The sequence below is a fragment of the Citrus clementina genome, unplaced genomic scaffold (genome assembly GCF_000493195.1).
Source record: "Citrus clementina cultivar Clemenules unplaced genomic scaffold, Citrus_clementina_v1.0 scaffold_5, whole genome shotgun sequence".
In the NCBI taxonomy this organism is placed as follows: Eukaryota; Viridiplantae; Streptophyta; class Magnoliopsida; order Sapindales; family Rutaceae; genus Citrus; species Citrus x clementina.
In genome coordinates this window covers 8622104-8635899 of record NW_006262201.1, presented here as the reverse complement: position 1 = coordinate 8635899, position 13796 = coordinate 8622104, and the positions used below count along the sequence as shown (strand labels likewise).

The 13796-nt window shown below is 33.3% G+C and overlaps 1 protein-coding gene across 1 annotated transcript; it reads left to right on the top strand.

The window, feature by feature from the left end:
* Window positions 1–11800: 11800 nt before the first annotated feature.
* Window positions 11801–13428, top strand: LOC18040691 (50S ribosomal protein L18). The gene is made up of 2 exons (XM_006431770.2): window positions 11801–11939; window positions 12789–13428. Exon 2 carries the CDS (start codon window positions 12801–12803, stop codon window positions 13182–13184), a length of 384 nt encoding a protein of 127 aa, XP_006431833.1. The 5' UTR covers window positions 11801–11939; window positions 12789–12800; the 3' UTR covers window positions 13185–13428.
* Window positions 13429–13796: the final 368 nt, after the last annotated feature.

The window sequence follows — 13796 nt, the reverse complement described above, 5'->3', positions numbered from 1 at the left end:
CATCTATAACCTGCAACGGGTTTCAATTTGAAATATCAAACCTGCTCAAAACTTGCAAAATTACTCACAGCAGGTGGGTTTGCGAGTTGGTGGGGTAATTTTGTCATCCCTACAATAGATTGGATGGGAAAAATTATTGAAAGTGGTTTCAGTTTGTTGGAACATTTCTGAAACGAAAGAATAAAATTAGCCACCTACTTGTACCGGACCCAAATCAAAAGATCCCATATTTGATGCCCAGGATGAAGTAGACTTTATGGTTATGCAATGGATGTGGATTCGATGGTCCCAAAGATCAGTGACACATGCATGTTTTCGACCATAGCCAAGGAAAAATAAGAAGCTGTCAAAAAAGCCTAATCCAAAATGGGTGATGCTGCTTAAATTTATGAGATCAAAACTAAGTGAGGAAAACAATAATTTTTCTCACTATATTTCTTTCTAATCAATACAGTTACATATTTATAGGATAGTCTTTCCTAAAATAACTTCTAAATTAATTCCTCTAATCTTGCTAGTTTAAAACTCCTATAATTATGCTAATTACAGCTAACTAAAAGATATTTTCCACACTCTCCCTCAAGCTGGCTCAAAGATATCTATCATTCCCAGCTTGCTAACACAAGAAATAAAATTAGGTCTTGGTAGGCCTTCGGTGAGAACATCTGCTAGTTGTTTTCTGCTGGCAACATAGGTAATACAAATTTGACCACTTTCAATCTTCTCTTTGATGAAATGTCTATCCATTTCAATATGTTTAGTTCTGTCATGTTGTACAGGATTGTGAGCAATACTGATGGCAGCCTTGTTGTCACAGTAAAGTCTCATTGTCTCCTTTTGAACCATATGTAATTCCATCAAGAAAATCTTCAACCATATTAGCTCACATATTCCTTGAGCCATTGCTCTAAACTCAACTTCTGCACTTAACCTAGCCAATACAGGTTGTTTTTTACTTTTCCAAGTAACCAAATTCCCTCCAACAAATGTACAATACCCAAATGTTGATCTTCTATCACTTATTGAGCCAGCCTAATCTGCATCTGTATAAGCTTCTACTTGAAGATGATGATTCTTGGAAAAAAGTAGTACTTTACCAGGAGACCGTTTCAAATACCGTAGAATCTTCATAACAACTTCCATATGAACTTCACAAGGAGAATGCATAAACTGACTTACTACGCTAACAACAAATGCGATATCAGGTCTAGTATGAGATAGATAAATCAGCTTACCCACCAATCTTTGGTATTGACCTCTATCAATTACATTACTTTCAACAATTGTTCTCAAGTTGTGGTTAAGATCGATTGGTGTATATGCTGGTTTGCATCTTAGCATACTTGTTTCTTGAAGAAGATTGAGAACGTGCTTCCTTTGAGAAACAAATATTCCTTTGCTTGATCTAGCAACCTCAATTCCCAAGAAATATCTTAGAATCCCCAAATCTTTAATCTCAAACTCTTTGGCCAACATTTCTTTAAGTCTTCTTATCTCATCACAGTCATTTTCAGTAACAATGATGTTGTCAACATAAACAATCAGAATAACAATTTTTTCTTCTCCAGTGTGTTTGAAGAACATTGTATGATCTGCCTGACTTTGAGTATAATTATAGCGTCGAATTGCTTTAGTAAACTTTTCAAACCAGGCTCGGGGTGACTGTTTTAGTCCGTACAAGGACTTCTTTAACTTGCATACTTTCTTCTTGCCAAAAATTTCTTCAAATCCAGGAGGCAACTCCATGTACACTTCATCTTCTAGGTCTCCATGGAGGAACGCATTTTTCACATCAAGTTGTTCTAAGTCCCAGTCGAGATTAACTGCCAAAGAAAGGAGGACTCTGATTGAGTTCATCTTTGCTACTGGTGCAATGGTTTCTTGGTAGTTGATTCCATAAGTTTGCGTGAATCCTTTTGCCACAAGTCTTGCTTTATATCTCTCTACTGTGTCATTAGCTTTGTGTTTGGTCGTAAAAACCCATTTGCATCCAACTGGTTTCTTTTCAGGTGGATGGTTCACAAGTTGCCATGCGTCATTCTTTTGTAATGCTCTCATTTCTTCATAAACAACTTCTCTTCACTTTGGAATCATAAGAGCTTCATGTATGTTTCTTGGGACAGAATCAGAAGATAACAGACCAGTAACAAAGGCTTTAAAAGAAGAGGACAGCCTGTGGTAAGAAACAAAGTTTGAAATTAGATGCAAAGTGCAAGACCTAACACCTTTCCTTTGAGCAATTGGAAGATCAAGATCAGAAAACTCAACTGAATCAAGATTTTTTTGAAGGTTAGGTACAAAAGAGTTACCTTTGTTTTCCAAATTTTCAGCGCTCGGCAAAGGTGATTGTTGGAGTTGATGAGGTTGTATCTTGTTCCTTCTTGAGTAAACCTTTAGTTCATAGTCTCTATCTTGCACACACTCAAATGAAGTTTCAATTGGTGAAGACAAAGGTTGGGATTTATTAGGATTAGGATGATCTACACTAGATGATGAAGATTTTGGCATCTCGGAGGAAATGTGTTCTTGAAGTTCAGGGACATTTAGGTATATATTTGGAGCCATAGGCTGCGAAGAATCCTCTAGAACACTAGGAAATAAAGACTCATTTGGAGCCATAGGCTGAGAAGAATCCTCTGAAACGCTAGGAAATAAAGACTTATGGGTATTAGAATTAACCACATCTAGAGTAGACCAAAACAGATCTTTATCTTTGTCATGTCTAGTCTCCCTTTGAAGAGAAGTTTTGGGAAAGAAAAAAGTATTCTAAAAAAAAGTAACGTCCATTGACACAAAAAAATTTCAAGTTGGAGGATAGTAACACTTGTAACCTTTTTGGGTAGGAGAAAATTTAAAAAGACACATCGAAGGGCTCTCAGATCTAGTTTTCCTCGATTTTGGTTATGAATATGGACAAATGCTACACAACCAAAAACTTTGGGTGAGAGAGGGCAAAACAATTTTGATAAAGGATATGAATTTTTTAATGTGTCAAGTGGAGTTTTAAAATTTAAGACCCTTGATGGCATCCCGTTTATAAGATAAGTGGCAGTAAGAACATCTTCACCCCAAAAGGTTTTAGGTACTGCCATGGTAAATGTTAAGGCTCTAGCAACCTCAAGTAGATGTTTGTTTTTCCTTTCAGCAATCCCATTTTGTTGGGGTGTATCTACACAAGAACTATGATGTACAATCCCATGATTTTTCAGGTAAGAACCAAGTATTGAGGAAAAATACTCTCTTCCATTATCAGTACAAAGAGTTTGAATGTTGGCTTGGAATTGGGTCTTAATCATTTTATGGAAATTTTGAAATGTTCTGGCGGCTTCAGATTTTTCTTTGAGCAAATAGACCCAACTAACACGAGTATAATCATCAATGAAGGTAATAAACCACCTGGCCCTAGAAATGTTATTGATACATGAAGGACCCCAAATATCACCATGGATTAGAGAGAAAGGTTGTGACTCCTTATATGGTTGGGTAGGAAAATGAACTTGATGATGTTTGGCTAACTCGTACACTTGATATTGAAAGTCCTGGTGGTTTTTGTCCTTGAATAAACTAGGAAATAGTTTTTTCAAATATGAAAAATTTGGGTGGCCTAACCTTTTTATGCCAAAGTTTGATTTCTTGGTTGGAACTCGAATTAGAAGAGCTCAAGTGTGTGTAAGATAGATTACTTGAACTTGCAAATTCACTTTTGAAGTAGTAGAGTCCATCAATCTCCTTATCAGTGCCAATCACATTTCCCGTGCGCATGTCCTGAAATTCACAGTAGGAAGGAAAAAACTTAGCAACACAATTCAGATCTTTGGTTATTTTGCTAATTGAAAGCAAATTGCAAGAAAGTTTTGGAACATGTAAAGCATAATCTAGGGAAAGATTTTTTGAGATAGGAATACACCCTTTTCCGGCAACAGAGGAGAGTGTACCATCAGCAATCTTAATTTTCTATCTGCCTGAACAAGGGTTATAGGAAGTATATAAATTGGAGTGGCTGGTCATATGATATGTGGTTCCTGAATCAATGATCCAAGAGTATCCTGAAAGTAAAGCAACATTTAAACTGGTAGAATGAACCAGGGAGCAAGAGGATCTAAGATTGACTCTAGTCGATCGCAAATGGGAGTAAAAGCAGAGATAGACCAGTTAAAATAACAATAGTATGACTAACAAGATTGAAAAAGAAAAAACCAATGGGCTTAGATAATTCAAAATTATACTGATATCCTCAAAGGAAGTGGTAAACTGATCCACAAATGTTGAAAAAGTATTAGTCCCAAACTGATTCAGCCTAAACCAGCCAGATACAAGTTGACTTGGCATAGCTTGTTTCAGATTCTAACTAAAGTAGTTGCAAGTCTAAAAGATCCTTGAACAGTGGTTGGAACAATGCTAACTTGAATTGAACAGAATATGTTGGTAAAGTTTCACTCCTTCAATTCCAGAAGTGTGGATCTGTTCGTAGTAGCCAAAGCAATACACACCATCGAACAATTTTACGACAATTAAGACCGATTTAAAGAATCAAAGAGACAGAGCTCTGATACCATGTGGAAAAGAATAATTTTTCTCGCTATATTTCTTTCTAATCAATATAGTCACAAATTTATAGGATAGTCTTTCCTAAATTAACTCCTAAATTAATTCCTCTAATCTTACTAGTTTAAAACTCCTATAATTATGTTAATTACAGCTAACTAAAAGATATTTTCCACACTAAGATTTCTGCAACTGAACAAAGAGATCTCTCTATTATTGAATATGCTAATTTATTGAAAAATCTATGGCAAGAGATGGACCATTATCAATGTTTTCAAATGAAGTGTAGACTGATTGAAAAAGATAAGATTTATGAATCTTTAGTTGGACTAAATAAGTTGTTTGGCCCCATTCGAGTACAAGTACTGGGGAATGAAGAGTTGCCATCATTAGATGAGATCATTGCTATTATTCGGGGCGAAGAAGGTAGAAGAGGATCATAGTTGAACCTCAAGTAGTAGAGAACTCAGCCATGGTCACAAGAAATGTTGTAGTAAAGAACTCTGGTCAAAATCAGCAACCTTTGGTGAAACTGAGGAAACTAATTTGTCCAAAGTGACAAATTAGGATTCGTTATGGTGTACCTACAGAAAGAAGCCTTGAAATACCCAAGAACGATGCTAGAAAATTCATGGAAAGCCACCAATTCCAATAGAAATTCAACTGTGAAGAATGGACAATTGAGGGGACAAGGACAAGCTCATATGAACTCCACACAATCTGTTGACGAAGGTAATTCTCATGAACATGGCAAGTTCAACAGAGAAGAAATTATGAAGCTGAGGAGTTTGTTGGGAACACTAGAGAAGCCAATAGAGACAAGTACTTATTTTTTAGCATTCAAAGATAATTTTCCTTTTCCATATGCACTAAATGTCTCATATACAACCTTCTCCAAGTATTCGGTCATTGATTCAAGTGCCACTAGTCGTATGACCCACTCATCACACAAATTCATCTCTTATGACACTTATCGAAGCAATAGAAAGCTAGCTACAACTGATAATTCCTTATCAATAGTTGCTAGCCAAGGAAATGTTTTAATAAATCAAGCCATCACACTTAAAAATTTCCTTGATGTACTAAATTTGTCTACTAACCTTTTGTCCATTCACAACTTCCAAAAGATTTGAATTGTAATGTGATTTTTTATCCTTCATACTGCTTATTTTAGGAACAAGGCATGGGAAGATGATTGGACATGCTAGAGAGAAAAATGAGTTTTAATATCTCAAAGAATCAAGTGGGCGAACTAGAATTGGGAATTACTTACCTCTATCATATCTTTCTTTTATTTTCAATAGAGACAAAATCTGGTTTCATCACTTCCACCTTGAGCATCCTTCATTTAGCATTTTTAAAGTAATATTCCCATTATTGTTTAAAGGAATGGATGTAGAAAACCTTCATTGTGATATTTGTGAACTTTCAAAGTATAAACTTTTTCTTTTTCTTGTTAGTAATAAGAGAACATCTATTCCTTGTGCACTCATTCATAGTGATATGTATGGTCCTTCCACAGTTTTTAATGTCTCAGGACCTCACTAATTTATTTCATTTATTGACGATTGCAACTGTATGTCGTGGATATGTTTTCTACAAAATAAGTGTGATGTGGATTTCATTTTCCCTATTTTCACAACATGGTCAAAAGTCAATTTGAGTTGGAATAAAAGTGTTTAGATTATATAATGACCATATAATCATCATGTATTAACAATCCCCAAGAAAATAGGGTTGTAGAAAGAAAAAAAATCACCTTTTAGCCATTACTAGAGTCTTTCTATTTCAAAGAAATGTTCCTAAAAACTATTAGCGAGAAGATGTTCTAACTGCAGCCCATTTTATAAGTTTTTTTTTTATAAATATTTTCTAGACTTCCACACTATTAATCATCCTTTTCCCAAACTTTTTGGTTATCTTTTGTTCGTATTCACTCTCATAAGAAGAGAAAACTAGATCCACATGCACCAGTGTGTATTTATTGGTTATTCCTCAACTGAAAAAAGGGATATGTTCTCATCTTCTGACAAGAAAGTTCTTTATGTTTGCTGATGTTACACTTGTTGAAAAAGAAAGATATTTCAATCAACTTTATCTTCAGTGGAAGACATCACTTATGGAAGATAAGGACAAATACTTATTTTTGCTGCTAGAACTTGACTCTCATTCTTCTCCCTCACCTATAAACTAAAAAATCCTTTAGCTCTTACTCATGTTGATTCTCAAAGTTCTATAAATCCTAATTTTGTTTATGTGGAACTAAAAAATCTTTGTATTCCCAACTCTAAGCTTTTGGGACAGGATAAACCGATTCAAATTTTTACTCACTCAATATTGGCTTATTCAAAGAGAGAAGTACCTATCATTCAACACTATGCAAGTCCAAGAATTGGAACCACCCCCTGGTAATGAGGTAACTAATCACATTGTACCTTCTAAAGAAAATATTTTTAGTTCTAATGAAGATAATAACAATGATCTTCCTATTGTTGTTAGAACAAGCACCTACCTAACAACCTTTATATCCTTGTCTCACTTTATGTCTTATCAAAAGCTTTCACACACCCACAAAAACTTTCGCACACATTTAAACTCCATAACCATTCCTAAGAAAGTATATGAGGCATTAAGTCATATTGAGCGGATAAATGTTATAACAATAAAAATGGAGGTCCTTAAAAAAATGATGAAGGAGTTAATAGAGTTACTAAAGGAGAAGAGTCTAGTGGGTTGCAAATGAGTTTTCACTTAAATATAAGGCAAATGGATCCCTTGAAAGCTATAACGCTAGGTGATAGCCAAAAAGGTATACTTGAACTTATGTGATTGATTATTTGGAAACATTTACTATAGCTGCCAAAATGAACACTGTGAGAGTATTATTATCTTTAGCTACTAATCTTGGTTGGAGTCTACAACAATTTGATATTAAGAACACCTTCTTACACGGTGATCTTGATAAAGAGATTTATATGGAAATTCATTTTGGGTTTGGTTTGAATTTAGAAGGAAAGAAAGTGTGCAAATATAAAAATGCCTTGTATGGTCTGAAACAGTGTCCTAGAGCTTGGTTTAGGTGATTTAACTAAGCTGGCCATACTTTGTTTGTCAAACATTTAGCTTCAGGGGGAGTAACAATATCATTGGTGTATATAGATGAAATTATGGCAACACAAAATGATTTCGAAGGAAGGAAGCTTTAAGGAGATGCTTAATTAAGGAATTTGAGATAAAAGAGCTCAATAGATTGAAGTATTGTCTTGGTACTGAAGTTGCCCACTCAAACCATGAAATCTTCATATCACAACGAAAATACGTGCTTGCTTTGTTGAAGGAAACATGAAAAATAAGGGGTAAGCCAGTTGAGAGCCACATAGAATCGAACCATAGACTTGGCGAAGCTCATAAAATGGATAAAGGAACATGTCAGAGGCTTGTAGGGAAATTGATTTGTCTTTCTCACACGAGGCCAGACATAGCTTATGCAATTCGTGTTGTAAGGCAATTTATGAATAATTCTAAAGATGCTCACTTTCAAGTTTTTATATAGGATCTTGCAACATTTGAAAGGAACAATACAGAAGGGATTTTTTTTAAAGAAAGGAAAAAGGATGACACTTGAAGTCTATATTGATGCAGACTTATATAGGGTATATTATTGATAGGAGTCAACACCAGGTTATGGAACCTTCTTGAGTGGCAACCTTGTGACTTGGAGAATAAGAAGCAAAATATAGTTACTAGATCAAGTGTAGAGACGAAGTTTAGAGCAACGACGGTAGAGATTTTTGAGCTACTATAGCTAAAAGTTGTCCTACAAGACTTAAAAGATTCAATGAGAAGCACCTATAAGCCTTTATTGTGACAACAAATAAGCTATTAATACAACACATAATCTAGCTCAACATGATTGCACTAAACATATTGAAGTTGACCTAGGAAAATCTAGATAGTGGCCTAATTTGCACTCCATTTGCATCCACTAGTGGCCAGCTAGTAGATGTGTTAATATAAGGTTTGACTAGCAGGGTGTTTTAGAGTATAATAGGCAAGCTAGAATGGACAATATTATCCATTCACCAACTTGAGGAGGAGTGTGGGAAAACATCTAGCTATATTTTACTTAAATTATTGATGTCTTAAATAGGATATCTTGATAGTTGTCAATATCTATTATGTATGGATTTGATTTAGTTTCTAATTTGTAGGGGTTTGATTTAGTTTCCTTTCCTGTTGTCCTCTACCGTATATATTAACCTAAAATTGTATTGTTTGAAAATTAGTAAAACATTACTAAAATTCTCCACAACATTTTTTTCATACTAAAAACTGTCCACTTGTAGAAAAATTGAACTCTTTATTAATAAGTGAACACAATCTTCCTACATATAGTGATTATTATTTGTGGAAGAAGTATATATTTCCTCATACAAATTGTATTCCTCCTTGAATAAGCTAAGGAAATTACTTTATACTTAAATAAGAATTCTCTTCAATAAGAAAATATCCTTAAAATCTCCTAATAATTAGGATACAAATCATTATTAGAAGAAGGAGACATATTTCCTAATAATTTTCATTTTGGTGAGTTTTTTAATTAGGCAATGAAAAATGATCCACCGTATATCCACACAATCATGTTGTCTTTACCTTCTTTACTCCACCAAAACCTCACTTACATAGGGCTTATGAGAATTACTTCACCGGAATTATCTAGACCAAGAATTATCTTCAAGAGATTCCACTAGTAGGAACGTGGTTTACCTCACCCTTTCTATCTTTCTGTAACATAGATTGGACCAACATATGACCTTGGCTTCAATATGCCCTAAACCAAAATTTATCCTCCCATCAAAATTTTCTATTTCTATCTTTCATAGATTTTTAAAACCCCATTGTTGACATATTTGCTCTATATTGCAGCCTTAGATCTAATACCACTTGTTGTGGAACTTTTAATCCCACTCATGATCTAGTAAGCAAATATATCAAAACAAGTAATAAATAGAAAATGTAGACAATGAAGAATAAAATGATCACACAACATAAGATTTTATGTGAAAAACTTCTATACTGGAGAAAAACCAAGATTGCCAAGAACAAGAGAAAAATTCACTATGTGAAAAACTATTACAATCACTTTAATATTTTTTTCACACCCAAAAAGCCAATACACCTCCTCTCTCAATAAGCCTACCATTTATCTTAAAACAGATATTGTGTGCTTAGTTTCTCTGAACTCCTTATTAGTACATAAGCCCAACCTCTCTGTATATAGTGATTATTTCTTGTATGAGAAATATTTATTTTCTTATATAAATTGTATTACTCAATAAGTTAAGTTTTAAAAGAAAATTACTTTTTTTTAAAATAGGAATCCTTCTAAATAACCAAAAAAATCCTACAAAATCTCCTAATGTGATACTAATCCTTATTGAAAAAGGAGATATATTTCCTAACAATTCCCTACATTCTTCAACTAATAATCTTAATGTAAAACCTACAACATCCAAGATTTTATATTGGATGAACACTAAATCAAAGTCATTGGCAACATTTGCAATTAATTTGGATTCATGTTGAACTGAGTTTTGTACTGAGCATTTTAAATATATGTGAATGGTAGATATTAGAGGATAAATAATATGTAATTGAATTTTAATTGTATGCTGTTATAAATATACACATGACAAAAGATTATTAAAAAAATAAGCTTAGTCCAACACTAAATCTAAATTTGTATATACATTATATATCTCCAAATTCATAATTACATGCTTTAATAGAGAAAATAGAGCCCGATGGTATACAAAAGCTCTAAAGTTTAATATCAATCCCATCTTGGAAAAGATTTCACTTGCCACTCATTCTCAAGGCATTAATGGAAAACAAAGCACATGGTGCTTACAAATTATTATTCCATATTGATGTTTTTGCTTAGTACAAAATTACCTCTTCCCATTTATATTCTATAAGTATGTCGTATGTAATTTTCCAATTAATTTTTTGGGGCTATTTACACTTTAAAAGTTACTTTGAACACTCTTATTTTAATAAAATTAATTATTACAAAAATATCCATGATATAATTTACTATTAAAGATAATTTATTATTAACAAATATAATATAATTACTTTAAATGCCAAAACACACTCATTCAAAAAAAAAATGAAGTTATTGTACAAGAAAATTAACGTCAACAATCATCATCCATTAAGTATAGCAAAACCCAATGAAAGTTTGGCCATAAAATGTGAGTATTAACAAGGTGATGTCAATGGATTATGAATTACAGCCATTAAAAATGACTACAGACCACACATTAAGTTAGAAAATTCTTTTAAGTGAAATTGTATGTTGACCAAGTTGATTGAGAAAAGTATTCATCCGTGATTCTTTGTCTTCTGCTCTTCTAAGTTGTAGACATAGCATTAATTAAATGAATGAAATGTTCATTATTAATACCTTCATAAATTACTTTAAAAGAAAATCAGAAGAAAATATTATTTTACTTATCTAGAAGATCTTAAATTAACTATTTTAAATAAATCATTAAAGTATGAACTAATCCATAAAAAAATTGAGTGCTTTATTTTATTTTATTTTTTTGAAGACAAATTGAGCATTTTTATAATTGTACAGAACAAATAAAGATAATTAATTTAAGTAGTTTAAATAAGGGTGTTTTTGGCATTTGGAAGAGTGTACAAAGTAAAATTTAATTTTTAGATTTAATAAATGAGTGTTCAAAGTAATAGAGTGTTGAAACTAATTTTTAGAATGCAAATAGCCTCACTCTTAGTATTTGGTACTTCTTGAAACCATTTAAAAACTATTACAATATTTTTAATTCATTTTAGTAAATAATCATTTTATAATTTCATAATCATCCTTAAAAATCAATCAAATAAAAAATCATGAATGATTGAGAAAGGTCATTTCACTAAATGATTAGTGAATTACTCTTTAAAAATGGATATAATCAAGAGCGATATGACATTTCAGAAAATGGAACTGAAACAAGGTTTAGTAATAGTAAGTTCAAAATTACTAGACTGTTCTTAAACCCATTTACAAGTATAGTGAAATTATTATTTTTTTTTATATCATTGAGTTTTGGTATAATTTTAGATTTCATAGTAAACCGAAAACTAAACCAAACCAATTAATTTTCAGATACTAGAACCAAAACAAACCGAACTCGCTCTTCGTTGGGCTTTTCTCTGTGCATATACAAACGATTGTTGGACCGGGCTTTGAAGATTGAACACCAGCATCAGTATTCCCACGGGCGAAAAAACAGATCACAGCCTCCTCTGTTAAGCCATTTGCTTCAATTTTCCATTTCTATTTATAGTCTTTTTATCGTCAACATCATCCTTAACCTCAAGTAAGATTTTTCTTTTATTATTATTTTTGCTTGATTCTTTGAATTTTTCCAATTTTGAAGTTGGTTAGTGATGTTTTGAGCAAATTTGGAATCACCTTCGTTAATTCGTTTGCATGTTAATAAATACCACAAGCATTGTTGAGGCGGCGTGTAACCTGTTTGAATCAATTTCTCTTAGAGATTTTTCTGTTTATTTATTTTTCTAGTCTATTGGTTGTGGATGCTTTTGTGAAAGTTGATAATGAACCAGATGGGAATTCTTCAGTTTTGATCTGGGTAGTATTGTTTTTATGAAGATGTTTGATGAAATAGGGTCCCAATGTTTAGTACTTAGGATTGTAGTTTGATGTACAGCGGTACAAATAACAATTGGCAATTAATGGTAAGGTTAGGATTTTGATGCTGTGGTTTTTAATCCACTATTGTTGTAGAATGGAATCACTTGTTGTCAAAGTATACATATAGGTGGGATTAGTAACAAGTACAATGGTGGGTTGGTGCTCTCAACAATTCTTGCCCCCATGAGAGCACCAGTTCGAGCCTCCTTCCCACTTCCACAAAATGTGGATTAGGGGTGAGAGTAAGTTTCCAAGCTAGTCTCGGTAGATTTCTGGATTTTGCTATAAGTGTATGTATCTAGAGTCTAATAGACCTCAAATTATAATATATGTATAGATTATAACCATTCACCAAAAAAAAAAAAAAATGAAGCTAGAGGCTAGAAGCTTGGCAGTTTTGAAAGATAATTGAACATAATTTTGTATTTTGACTGCCTCTAGGCTCCGGATACCAGTAGGGTAATAATAACTGAAACTTAATTGTTTTTTAAATCTGCAAATGGGATTTCAGGATCATTAAACGATGACGGTTTTGAAGAGGTATGTGCTGCGATTGTTCATATCATTAAAGTACATTACAGCGAACGTAGTGGACAGAAATAATGGGCGGATAGTTGCAACAGCATCTACAGTTGAACATTCAATCAAAAACTCTCTTGAATGTGGTCGGTCTTGCAATGCCAAGGCAGCATCAGTTGTTGGAGAGGTGTTAGCTATGCGGCTCAAAGTGGAGGGCCTTGAACAGGGCCAAGGAAGAGGGATACATGTTGATGTGAACAAAGAAGTTGAGAAGAAAGGTTTTAAGAACCGCACAAAAATATGGGCGATTGTCAATGCCCTAAAGAACAATGGAGTCAAGCTCATTCTTCAGGATAATGATGATAATACTTCTGGGCCAAGTTTCTGATAGCTTTTAAGCCTTTCCTCCCTTTTTCTTTTCATTTTTTCTTTTATTTTAAATGTTAATCTTGAATGTAGCTTATGCATGTTTTATTGAAATTTGAATGCCACCACCAATGTGATAGAAATGAGGTGCCATAGGGAAAAAGAAAATTAACAGAATGGTGAAAGAGTTTATTTTATCGTTCTCATTTGCCATTGATATTGCAGTGTACGGATATGAGGCATGAATCCAGCTAAAAAGTAGTAGAAATTATTCACTGTGCAAATTTTACTTCACTGTTTATCCATGCTTCCCAGACTTCTCAACTTTGTTGCAAATGTCAATTCTGTTTTGAACTTCATGGAAAATCTTACCGTCCATTTCCTTCTGAACTCTTACATCTAGATCCTTTTATTCGATTTAAAGAACGGCTAAGTATTGCACATTGGACGCTGAGCAATGTTTTGCAGATATCTTGAAACATAGAAGCAGATAGCACTTTTTTTTTTCTTTTTTTTTTTTTTATTTTTCAGTTGCTATTGCATCTTTTGCCTTCTATTGCCTATCGAGACTCATTCAACTGATTTTTCATGCACAAGTACTGGAATTAGTACATAGCCAAAACCACATCTCTGT